Below are 12,435 nucleotides of genomic sequence, written 5' to 3' on the forward strand. Positions count from 1 at the left end.
CTGCCTTCTGTGGCTGCTTATACTGGTCCCATACTGGGGAACCCAGCCAGAGCCTGGTCCGGCTTCCTAACCATGTTAATTTTAATCTGGTTCATCGTGCTGTTCTGCAGACACCCATGTGCTGGCAAAGCCACTGCTGGCGGGCATCACGGTGGCCTGGTACTTGCATGGCTGTGCTGGTGGCTGCGCTGGCGGGGCCGGCAGCCCCGTGCCTGCAGAAAGCCCCGGCAGTGGGGTGGTTTGCAGCTGATAAAGCTTCCTGCAGCCAGCTCCCAGTCCGGGGGTGGTCTGGAGTGGGGCCTTTGCCAAGTGAAATTTGGCATTGCCGTAAAAAAAAAAAAAAAAAAAAAACAACAAACCCAAACCTCATCCGGAGTCTCCCTTAGAAAGAGCATGTTAAAAATGGCAAAATTGTTGCATTTGAAGATTCGCAGCTTGTTCTGGAAACTTGCCGTGAGCGCGCCGGCAGGCTGCTACCGAATTTTTGGTTGATTTTTTTTGTTTGTTTTAAAGATACAAAACCTCCTCTGTAACCGTTCTCGCAGCACTAAACTCAGACACAAATATAGCAGCTATGTCACGTGACGGAAAACTTGCTCTCAGTGGTCCCGGCAATGACGCGGTGGTTCCTCGGGCCGGCGCGGCGCTGCCTGCCCGTGGCCATCCCTGCCTGCGCTGCCCCTGCCTTTAAGCAGAGCCCGGAGACCTCCACCACCACGATAGTTTTGCACCCCTAGTGCAGGGTGAGATGGAAGCAGCCGGGACGGCTCCCGGGGAGGTGGGACGCCATCGAGACCACCCCCACCCCCTCATTTCAGGAGCGTACTCATGGCTCAAAGGGTTGCGCGCAGCTTGCCATAAAATGCAGAAGTGTGTTAATCTGGCTGCCGGCTGGCCAGCTCGCTGCTCCAGTGCCTTATCTGCCTTTGCATACCAACAACCGATTGAGAACGGGTTTGCTTGCTCTGGAGGTGAGCCAGCGCAGAAATTTGGTGTGTGTTCATCAAGACTTGGTTTGTTTGTGGTTTTTTTTTTTTCTTTCCAGAGGGACAGTTTGAATTTCACTGTCCTTTTCCTTTATTTTTCTGGTTTGCAGCGCTGGGCTCCCACGCTCTCTCATCCCTTATGTCTAGTCCGGCTTTTCCTATCCCATGTGGTACCTGGAGGGGAGAGGTCCATGGGAGCCGAACCCTGTGTTGGTGCCCTGGCAGGAAGCAGCAGATTTGCAAACCCCATGTGATTAATTGCCACGTTTGCTGACAAATCCCTCCAGGGATTTGTCATCTCCTTGAGGAGGTGCGCTTCTTATGCAGCAGAGAGCATTTCTGCTTTAGATGTTGATGTCAGCAAAGTTCAGCTGCTGGAGCCTGAACTGTTTCCGTAGACTATGGGAATTAAAATGAACCATCTCCCTTTCCTCTGAGGACTTCCTTGATGTCGTGAGCCCCTTCCCTGCCGAGCTCTGTCATTTTTGTAAGAGCTCAGGAGCAGGAAGGCTTGAGCACTTATCCTTCTGCAGGATCTTGGAAAGCACGGTGGCCGCCATGGAGGGTGTGCTAAGGGGTGCCTCCAGCACAGCGCCTGGTTTTGGCTGGCTTTGGGAGGGCAAGAGGAGGCTGCAGAAATGGTTGGGTATGGCCTGGCTCCTCTCAGTTCCTCTCTGTTGTCTGGCGTCCTCCCCTCCCCCTCCTCCGTGGTCGCTGACCTTGTCCTGGCAGTGGCACGTTCTCCTTTTCCTGCAGAGGGACGGAAAGCAGCTTTATGCTCAACTCGAGAATATTTTTAGATATAGCGAAGATGGCCTGGTGACCGCAGCAGCCCGCCCTGCGTATGAAATATTCAGAAAGCCCTTTCTATGGCAGGGTGTTCCTCGTCCCTTCAGCTCCGCAGCTTTGCTGGTGCTTCCGGATGGATGGCAATGGCACAGGCGGGCGCCTCCGCCGCCTCTTTCCCGCTGCCGCTGGGCTCCCTCGCTCCGGACCCGAAATGCATTTCATTCCTTGTCAGCGGAGCCAGTGGGGGCCGCGGGCCTCCGCAGAAACATTGCCGAACGGCTTAGGAATGTGGAGCTGGAGCCGTTCCATGTGCTGGCGGAGGCGGCATGCTCCTCCATCCCTGCCTCCCTCCCCGCACCACCAGCATGGCTTTACGGCTCTGCAGGAGGAGGACCCCTGCCTGCTGACTCACTCCTAGCCAAAATCAGATGTAGGAGCTTTTTATCCATTGCAGATCCTGCCCCTAGCCTGCTTAGGCCCTTGGTTGGGAGCAGTCCGCACCGGTGTACCCTTCTGCAGCGGATCGGAGCTGGCAGCGCCGGGCAGGGGTGCACAGGCTCACCGTGTGCCACTGTGACGCACAGCAGGCGAGGGAGGCTGCTGGCAAGCCTTGCCCAGGAACCTTCCCGGGCTAGGCTGAGGATGCACGTGGCCAGCAACCCTTCCCTGACAGCCATAATAGGAGGCCTGATAGGAGAAAATCAATCTAAAAGAGAACAAGCAGATGTGGTGCATCCCGCCATTGCTCCTGCATCCACCCACCAGCTGAGGTTTAAGGACAAGGCAGCCTGGGTCAAGGCAGAGCAGCGGACTCCTTCCTCACGAGCAGGCTCTTGGGGAGAGGAAAAGGGGTGTCACTGCTGAAGAGTGTCGGGTTGGGGCCAGCTGGGGACTGGGGATGCTGAGAAGGGCAGGGAGAAGGACCGACGCAGGGACCCTGAGGGGTGCACAACCTGGGAAAGAGCTGAAAGCAGCTGCACAGTGGGTAAACCCAAAGGAACGGGCTCCACAAGCTGCAGCAGGCAAGCGGGGGACTGACTTACAACCTCCTTTTGCTTTTGTCATTTATTTCTGAATTTGTTTTGCTGTAAGAATATCGTCGTTTTAATTAAGTATTATGAAACCTGGTGTGTCAGAGCCCTGTTGAGAAGTACTTGCTCTGAAGCTGATCTACAATCTCCTTCAAGCTTGAAGCTGATCCTTCAAGCTGGACCCAGCCTGGGGCCTGTTTCAGATGGCGTGGTGTGGCTCTCGCGTGCCTTTGCAGTGAGACCTGCAGCAGCTGGTCCTTTGCCCTCCTGCACATCATCCTGTGCAGGGGTTCTCCGGTGCTGGGTTTATGCAGCAGCTGCTGCCGTAGGCCCCGATCTCTGAGCACTCACTCAGTGTGAGTGGTGTTTTCCCCAGGTAATTATTTTTAATGGGCAGGTTCAGTGCCCGGTGCCCTTATCTCACCTCCCTGAGTGGCTCTGGGCTTTTCCGTCCCTCCGGGTCTGCCTGTGCTCAGGCTGCCGTCAGCACCGTCCGCTGGCAACATGGGGGGCCCTGATAGCCAGCGCAGGGCCCTGCCAGCTCCGGGTCAAAGCTTGGTTTTCCTCTTGTGGCTTCTATGTCACGGCAGGTTTAATTATAACCCTGTCTGTCACACTCTCCTGGCTTATCTCGTGTGCTCCCATGCGCTTGCTTCCTCCTCGCTGGCAGCATCTCCGCTCAGTACCAGCTACCGTTGCTCCTGTGGGCGAGCGGGCTTTGGGACCTTGGGACGAGGAGACAAGGCTCCCCAACGCTGGCCAGAGACCCCGGGGTCAGCACAGGGCTGGAAAGTGGGACCCCCTTGCAAGCTCACCAGCATGGGGTGCAGCCCTTCCTTGCCCCTAGAAGCTGGGTCCCAGCTGTCGGGGAGCAGAGGTGCTGCCAGAAGGGAGGAGGAGGAAGGACCCTGCACACCGGAGGGGCTGGCAGTCAGAGCTAACCCATCTGTCTCCTCCAGCAGGTGACGCAGGAGTGGGGACAGGCCAGCCGCCACCATGGTCGCCCTCTCGCTGAAAATCAGCATTGGCAATGTGGTGAAGACGATGCAGTTTGAGCCCTCCACCATGGTGTACGACGCCTGCCGGATGATCCGCGAGCGGGTGCCCGAGGCCCAGATGGGACAGCGTAAGTCCATGGTGGGGCTGGCTGTCATGCTAGGGCCACCCCAGCTTAACTCCTGGCATTTCACTGGTCTCCCTTTCCTTTCCTGTCTCTGTGTCCATCTGGGCTTTCCCAGAGCAGTGAGGGGGGTGGGAGGAGCAAGGTCCAAAACCTCCTGTGCAGTTGAGGCGAGGGGCTGAGCTCCTTGGGCTCCCTCCTCGACACCCCAGAAGAAATTTGGGGGTTTAGAAGGTAGGAAACCACATTTGGAAGTGAAATACTCATCAAGCTCTTTGAGCCTGCTGCACTTTCTGTCTCTACTCCTCACTCCTACTTGCATCCATCACCACTAGCCAGGACTAGGTGGGTTTAAACAGTTGCAGGGGTCGTAGTGAGCGTTAATAAACCATAAAAATTAAATTTTCCTTTCTTGGGGGATATATGGTCCTCCATCGAGTCTGTCTCCCACCGGCAGCTCTCTGCCAGACCCATGCTGGGGCTCCATTACCTTGCTAAGCCTTCTCAGCTATAATATGTCCCTGCTGCCGCCAGGCTCAAAAGTAAGCTTATGGCTCACGAGCTCATGATGTGACTCACGCCCATGCGGATGTGGCCTGTCCCCAGCGTGGATGGGGGGGCTGGAGCACTGGGACATCATCTCGGGGGCTCTTCAGGGTCCCAGCCGCCTCTGAAAGCGGCTGTGCCATGGGGGAGAGGCAGCAAACAGGAGGTCAAGAGTCGTGGGAAGAGGAGGGGGAGTGCGGCAACATCTGGGAGCAGCAAATTCCTCGAGGATGAAAGGAAATGCCTTCTCGCGCCGTGCCCGGCTGGCCAGCGGTCCGGCAGATCACAGCTTTTGGTTTCGGAGAGTGACTGAATGTTTATGTGGATGCAGGGCTGTAGCCATGTTGGAGGGAGCATTGCATTTCCTGCTTCTGGGCGTGAGCCAGCCTGCTTATAAAAAAAGGGCAAGGGGAAAGCCTTAAAGGGAACTGCTTATTCCCGAGTTCCTTTTCAGTTGCTCACACCTTTTCTTTTCCTATCAGTTCCTTGCAGCTTTTGCTTCTCTTTGCTCTCCTTACCCAGTGGCACTCGGGGGTCCCTTTTTGAGCTGCCCTTTTTTTTTTTTGTCACCTTTGGACTGGGTGAGCTTCAGTGTAGCTTTCCAGCTCCGCTCTCGCTCTGTCTCAGGAAGCGCCTCTCCCTGCCCAAATTATGGAACTGGGGCAAGCTGCTCAGTTTTTGGTGCCATAGAGTTATCCTCTTGGAATTTGCTTTGAAAATAGGGTGCTTTTTTTTTAGTTAAAAAATAAAATGGCAAGCCTCTGTGATTTTTCTGCTCCCTGTTTAGTTGAATCCTAATGGCAGCGTTAGCCAGCCAGGAGTAGGGCGGCTCAGGAATTTGTCCCTCCCCGCAGAGAGCTGCCAACAAGATGACTTGTTATAAACTTAGCAGCCAGCCAAGACAGCCTGCGGCGCAGGATTGTTCGAAAGGTGGAGAAGGACTTTTCCCAGGGCAAAGCCAGGCGTGGTCCTGGCCTCTTGCAGCATGAAAATGGGGCTACCCCTGTGGGTCCAAGCTGGGGTGCCACTGCTCAGGCTCCAGCAGCAGCACTTTCACCAGGTACCCCAGCCCTGAGGGAGCAGGATTTGGTGAACAGCACTTATTCACCACCTCTGAGACCTTGTAAAAGCCTTCATCCCATCCTCCTTCAGCCTCTTCCTCCCCAAACGGAGGAGTCCCACCTCCTTTAGTACCTCATACCAAGGCTGCGTTAAGTTGCCTCTCTTTATATTTTTTCAAACTCTGCTCTGTCCTTCTGGGGAGGTGCAGACCACACCACCACAGAGTACTCAAAGTGTGGATGTGCCTAGGTTTTGTAGACCAGTTCCCAGCACCCTTCCTGGTGATGCCTGGCGTTTTACTACCTTGCTTTGGCTGCTGCTACACGTTGCACCGAAGATTTCTGAGAGCTGTCAACCACCACTCCAAGCTTTTCCTTCTGTTGTGACTGTCAGTTCCAAGTTCAGCATTGCGTAGGCATGCTTCAGATGATTTTTTCCGTAGATAACTATGGTAAAACATGTACCTTGAAGCTTGCTTGCCAGCTTTTTGCCTACTCGTTAGGTTTAGGCTCCAGCGTTCACAGTGCTGCTGTGCTTCACGCATTGGGCTGCACCAACGCACATCCCCAGGTGCAGGCTGGCATCTTTATGGCCCTGTCCTGCTCAGGATTACCCTGGCAGAGACTTTACCTGTTTTTCAGCCAATGATTTTGGGCTGTTCCTCTCGGATGAAGACCCAAAGAAAGGGATCTGGCTGGAGGCTGGGAAGGCTCTGGACTACTACATGCTTCGCAATGGGGTAAGCATCCGTCCCACGTCCTTTCCAGCTGGTACCCGCCTTGGCTCTGCGGTTGGATGTGCCTGCGGTGTGGAGGTGGTGTGGGTGCCTGCCCTGCTGCCTTGCATTGGGCCCCACAGCACCCCATGTCCCCCCCCACAATTGCACCGGGGAGAGGGAGCTGTTGGCGTGATGGTGGGATGTGGGCACCTTGCGCTGGTGCCACTGCTGGGAGCTGTGGTCCGCTGTGCCCGCAGGACACCATGGAGTACAAGAAGAAGCAGCGGCCCCTGAAGATCCGCATGCTGGATGGGACAGTGAAAACGGTGATGGTGGATGACTCCAAAACCGTCACGGACATGCTCATGACAATCTGTGCCCGGATCGGTGAGAGGAGGTGGCAACAACAGGGGGGAGGAAGGGAGGTGGGGAGAGATGGCAGCATCTGATGGGGCTGCTGGGGGAGTGGCAGCAGCTCTGCGGTGGATGGCCTGGCAGCCGGGATGTCCGAGGAGGGTGTGATGCTGGGGAGGGGACACTCTCTGCACCCCTGCGTTGCTCCAGGCTCTGTATTTGGCAGCAATGTCATGCTGAGCTTGGTCCTCTGCTCTTCTGCAGGCATCACCAACTATGATGAGTACTCACTTGTTCGGGAGATTATGGAAGAGAAGAAGGAGGAGGTTACTGGCACCCTCAAGAAAGACAAGACCCTGCTGCGAGATGAGAAGAAGATGGAGAAGCTCAAGCAGAAGTTGCACACGGATGACGAGTGTACGTGCCTGCAGGTGCTGGGGACAGGGTCAGCCCGTGCCAAGGGCCACAGGGAGGGAAGCAGGGACCCCTGCAGGGGGAAGACCGAATGCAGGGGAGCGGAGGTGACAGTGGAGAGGACTGTGACAAGGGGACATGTGCCCACACTCCCTGGAGTGTCTCCTGCTTGGAGGCCCAGGGCAGAGGGGTGGGAGCCGGGATGCACCGGACAGACATCTGTTTCTTGCTCCGCGTGAGCAGCCCCAGGGCCGGGACCAACCCTGCCTGGGTGCCCGTCCCTGCTCACTCCCTGGCATTGCCTACAGTGAATTGGCTGGACCACGGCCGGACCCTGCGCGAGCAAGGCATCGACGACAATGAAACGCTGCTGCTGCGGCGCAAGTTCTTCTACTCTGACCAGAATGTGGACTCGCGAGATCCTGTGCAGCTCAACCTGCTCTACGTGCAGGTACGGCTCCCCAGAGTGCCTACCTCTGCTGCCCCATACCAGCCCCCTGCCAGGGCTAGTGGCTGAGGGTTTTGGCCAGGAGCCACCATGGGCGGCACCTCAGGATGCCCAGTTATGTCCTGGGTAAGAGCCAACGCTGGCAATCCCAGCCCTGACGTGTGTGTACTCTGGAGCTCCCCAGGGGATCCTGTACCTCCTCTGCCTGGTAGGAACCATCCTGAAATCCTGATGCTGTTCCTCTCCCAGGCATGGTGATGGTCCCTGTAGGGGACAGCCTGCCCCTAGATCCTCCTCTTTTTCATGGCCACTTCTTTCCTGTCTGAAAAACAGGTCCTGCCCGGTGTGGAGGGGAGCGGTGGCAGGGCTGCGTGGCTGCCCAGCCCACGACGATGTCTTCTCTTTCCATGCAGGCTCGTGATGACATCCTTAACGGTTCCCACCCTGTCTCCTTTGACAAAGCCTGCGAGTTTGCCGGCTACCAGTGCCAGATCCAGTTCGGGCCGCACAATGAACAGAAGCACAAGCCAGGCTTTCTGGAGTGAGTGTCGTGGGGACCCCCAGGTGGCTCGAGCACCTTGGCAGCCCCCAGCACCGCGCCAGCACACGGGGCTCTTGGGGTGTGGCTGCCTCTGGTGTGACCCCTCTCCTCCCTGCATCACGGTGCCCAAGAGTGGAGGTCCACGCTGGCTGCAAGGGGAGCCAGCCCCCCCGTCCTGCTCCCTCTGGCACCCCCCAGGACATGCAGCCAGCTCTGATGGGGGGGACCCCAGCCCACCGTGCTGGGGGGCTGCATCCTCGGCACCTCCATCCCACTCTCAGCAGGGCAGCTCCTGGGGCAGCTTTCGTTACTGCAGCAACCTCTCCCACACCCTTTTTCCTCCCAAAAACTCCCAGCCCATGCCCTGGCAGGGGTTTGCCCAAGGTTCTTTGTAGTTGAAGACAAACGCTGGCATCGGGCTCTGCTGCTAACAGCTGGCTTGGCTGTCTCTTGGCAGACTCAAGGATTTCCTGCCCAAGGAGTACATCAAGCAGAAAGGGGAGCGCAAGATCTTCATGGTATGTGCAGGGGGGGTGTTGAGACCTGGTCTGCTTCTTCCTCCTCACCAAAGGTTGAGGCTGCTTTTGGCTCTGGAGGCAACACAAGGTAGCTTGGCAGATGAGAAACAGGAGCAGGAAGCTGTAGGTGGGCTGACAAGGCAGCTCCTGAGGTCCCAGAGGTCAGAGGGATGCTGTAGCAGGGGCAGGGGATGCTGGGTGGGGCGGGAGAGCCTGGAAAGGCTGTGACAGTGCGATGGTGGCACAGCCAGGGGACCGTGAAGCTAGCGCGGTGTTCTCTCTTTGCTGTCACAGGCCCACAAGAACTGCGGGAACATGAGCGAGATTGAGGCCAAAGTTCGCTACGTGAAACTTGCTCGTTCCCTCAAGACCTACGGGGTCTCCTTCTTCTTGGTCAAGGTAGAGCAGCAGCTACCCCCAGTCCCACCTCTCACCGGCCAAAATTCCTCTTCTCCAGCATCCTTCCATCTGTCGTGTTTCTAGCTGCTACCCCGCAACCCACGTTGCTCTGGTTTTCCCTGCATCTCCACTGTCTGCCTCTCCTTCTTGCCTTTTCCTGTGCACTGCCTTCCCACTTCTTGGTTCATGCTTTTTCTCATTTTCAAGCCCCATGTCATGGTTGTGACCACCAGAAAGTGTGGCCTTGAGGGTGTTTGGCAGCCACAGCAGGCCTCAAAGGTCTCTGCTTGGATGGATCCGTCCCGGGGATAGCCCACAACCTTTCTGTTGCGGTCTGCAGGAGAAGATGAAGGGGAAGAACAAGCTGGTGCCGCGGCTGCTGGGGATCACCAAGGAGTGCGTGATGCGTGTGGATGAGAAGACCAAGGAAGTGATTCAGGAATGGAGCCTGACCAACATCAAGCGTTGGGCGGCCTCGCCCAAGAGCTTCACCCTGGTAGGGACCAGCCCCGGTCCTCCACCCCCCGTCCCCGTCGGTGCCCCCATAGGGGGCTGCTCTCACGCCAATGCCTCTCTTGGGTATGGCCCCATGGTAGGACAGCCTTGCCCTCCTCTGGTGCCTCTCCTGGCTGCTGTTTCAGAGGCTGGCACTTAGCACATACCAGAGGGGCTCAGGATGGCCGCCAGCGCCCTGCTCCAGTGCTACCCTGTGCCCTGCCGTTGCAGGATTTTGGAGATTACCAGGATGGTTACTACTCAGTGCAGACGACGGAGGGGGAGCAGATCGCCCAGCTGATTGCCGGCTACATCGATATCATCCTCAAAAAGGTGAGGCTGTGCTGAGACGGGCACTGGCAACCATCTCCTCTCTGGAGAGGGGTGCAGGGTGCCCCTTCCAGCTGCCTCCAGACAGCCATTGGCACACAGTGCTGCTGGGGGAGCTGGAGATGGGGCAGGGGGACCCCTGTGGCCTCAGTACGGTGCCTGGGCTGCAGGAGGAGGGGAAGGCTGGGAGGTATGTGCTGGCTGACACATTTTCTAAAAAGAGCAAAGACCACTTTGGACTGGAGGGGGATGAGGAGTCCACCATGCTGGAAGACTCTGTGTCTCCAAAGAAGTAAGTCTTCCAGCAGCAAGTTAGCTGCCAAGCCAAAGTTGAACGGAGAGCGGGCTCCAGCCAAGCTTGCAGCACAGCGTGTCTGGAGGAAGAGCTGTCGGTCCTTGGGTGGCAGCACTCCCGCAGAGCCTGGTGCCGGGGCCGTGGGCATCCCTTGACCTGGTATTTCTCCCTGTTTCAGGTCAACCGTCTTGCAGCAGCAGTTTAACCGTGTAGGCAAGGCAGAGCTGGGCTCGGTGGCCCTGCCAGCCATCATGCGGACAGGGGCTGGAGGGCCAGAAAACTTCCAGGTGGGCACGATGCCGCAGCCTCAACTGCAAATCACCAGTGGCCAGATGCACCGAGGGCACATGCCTCCCCTGGTAAGCTCTCACTTGTGCCCACCGTAGGGCACAAACTCGAAAAGGTGCCCATTGGGCTTGTGTAGATCCATCCATTTGGGTCCGTGGCCAGGCACTGGCTTGCTGTGAAGAACAGGGACTCTGTGCCGCTGGCCTCATGTGCTTGCTGGCCTGGCTGAGCTGGCGTCCTCCTGCACCCGCTCTGCAAACTTGAGCTACACCCTGGAGTTTTCCCCTGGCCGGTGTCTGCAGCCTCTCCTTCAGGTTGAGCTGCCCCGAGCTGCTATGCCTGGCCAGCCCCACCAGTGCCATGGTTTGCAGCAGAGCCTTGTGCCTGGCTTTGGTGCCCCCCACGTCCTCTGCAGCTGGAGAAGCGCTTGGAAAAGGCCACGAGGAGGCTGTTTTCTTTGACCCCACTCAGCCTGCTGTGGGGCTTGCTGTAAAAGCCTTGTGGCGTCCCACTGCGTCTGCTCCCCACTCCCCGAGAGCTGGCTAATTGTGAGACTCACTTGTACCCATGGTGTGACGGAGCATTTCCCAGTGGGAGATGCAGAGGGGAGATCCCCTTTTTGCAAGGTGCACCCCTTTTTGCTAGGTGCACCCCCCTTTGTGGAGGCGCCTACCTAGGGCACTGTCATGAACAGCACCTTACACCATGTTGCAGGGGAGCGTGTGAGCCAAATACTTAAGCCTAGATTTCAAGCCTCCAGCATACCTCAGTCTGTCTCTATGTTGCAGACTTCAGCCCAGCAAGCCCTGACTGGCACCATCAACTCCAGCATGCAGGCTGTGCATGCAGCCCAGGCCACGCTGGACGACTTCGAGACCTTGCCGCCCCTCGGGCAGGATGCTGTGAGTGCCGGGTGAAGGCAGGGTGCTGGGGGGGGACCTCGCTGTAGGTTGTTGGCTGGGCTGGGTGAGACTGGCCGCATTCCCAGGGGAGGTGTCAGCAGCTCCTGGGGAGATCTGCTGCCTGCAAAGAGGTGGAGTTGTATCCCACTCTGGGGGCAGGAGTGGAGGGGACGCTTGGTCATGTTGCTTGGTCAGGATGGGCTGGGGAGTTTTGGGTGGTCGCAGCTCTTCTTTCTTCCTTGTCTCCTCTTTCCGTCATCTCTCTGTATGAGCATGGGTGCAGCTACCCACCAACTCCACCACCATCTCCTGATCCTGTTCTCCCCATTTTAGGCATCCAAAGCTTGGCGCAAAAACAAGATGGATGAGTCAAAGCATGAGATCCACTCCCAAGTGGATGCTATCACTGCCGGCACAGCCTCGGTGGTCAACCTCACTGCAGGTATGCGGAGGGTTGGAGAAGAGGGATGTCCCATCTCTGGAGAAGGCTTGGTCTCTTGTCTGGCTGAAGGTTGCAGCTCCTGCCCTCCGTCGGAGACTGGATGAGCCAGCCTGCCCCAGCTAGAGCTAAATCAGCCCTGACTGCTGCTAACGTGCCTGTAGAGCTGGCCATGCCCCCACAGCTTGCCCTGCCTTTAGATCCCTGCCTGTGCCCAGCCCAGTCCTTCCAGTCTTTGGCTGACCAGTCATTCTCTGGACAAGGAGCGTGTTGTCTGGTCCCTGCCATAGCTTCAGGCACAGCCGTGGCACGATGCAGGTCTCTTTCCCAGGCTCTCCCGCCTAAATTCAGCTGATGCGACCTGCTTTCAGGCTTAGGAGCCAGAGGATCTCTTCCCCTCTCCTGGGAAGGAGAACCACATCGGTGACAGGCGCAGGGATGCTTTTGGAGCATCACTTGAAGCGCGTCCCATCCTGACTTGTCTCCTCCCTGTGTAGGGGATCCAGCGGACACGGACTACACCGCTGTGGGCTGCGCCGTCACCACCATCTCTTCAAACCTGACGGAGATGTCCAAGGGTGTGAAGCTGCTGGCCGCACTGATGGAGGACGAGGGAGGGAACGGGCGGCAGCTTCTGCAGGCAGCAAAGAACCTGGCGAGCGCCGTCTCGGACCTGCTGAAAACGGCACAGCCTGCCAGTGCTGAGGTGGGGGGCAGGGGGGGCTGTGGGGCTGAGAGGAGGGTGGAAACCAAAGGGAAC

General features: G+C 57.5%; 1 protein-coding gene across 1 annotated transcript in view; it reads left to right on the forward strand.

The window, feature by feature from the left end:
- Positions 1–3,765: 3,765 nt before the first annotated feature.
- Positions 3,766–12,435, forward strand: part of TLN1 (talin 1) — a 35,690-nt gene continuing 27,020 nt past the window's right edge. The window contains exons 1-15 of the mRNA XM_009334821.1: positions 3,766–3,932; positions 6,176–6,273; positions 6,510–6,639; positions 6,871–7,023; positions 7,329–7,471; positions 7,882–8,009; positions 8,467–8,527; positions 8,822–8,926; positions 9,267–9,422; positions 9,653–9,762; positions 9,975–10,043; positions 10,225–10,405; positions 11,123–11,236; positions 11,570–11,678; positions 12,173–12,381. Of these exons, the coding sequence (XP_009333096.1) occupies positions 3,803–3,932; positions 6,176–6,273; positions 6,510–6,639; positions 6,871–7,023; positions 7,329–7,471; positions 7,882–8,009; positions 8,467–8,527; positions 8,822–8,926; positions 9,267–9,422; positions 9,653–9,762; positions 9,975–10,043; positions 10,225–10,405; positions 11,123–11,236; positions 11,570–11,678; positions 12,173–12,381 (1,896 nt within the window). The 5' untranslated portion in view covers positions 3,766–3,802. The remainder of the gene's footprint in view (positions 3,933–6,175; positions 6,274–6,509; positions 6,640–6,870; positions 7,024–7,328; positions 7,472–7,881; positions 8,010–8,466; positions 8,528–8,821; positions 8,927–9,266; positions 9,423–9,652; positions 9,763–9,974; positions 10,044–10,224; positions 10,406–11,122; positions 11,237–11,569; positions 11,679–12,172; positions 12,382–12,435) is intronic.

The sequence above is a fragment of the Pygoscelis adeliae genome, unplaced genomic scaffold (assembly GCF_000699105.1).
Source record: "Pygoscelis adeliae isolate BGI_AS28 unplaced genomic scaffold, ASM69910v1 Scaffold102, whole genome shotgun sequence".
Taxonomy (NCBI): Eukaryota; Metazoa; Chordata; class Aves; order Sphenisciformes; family Spheniscidae; genus Pygoscelis; species Pygoscelis adeliae.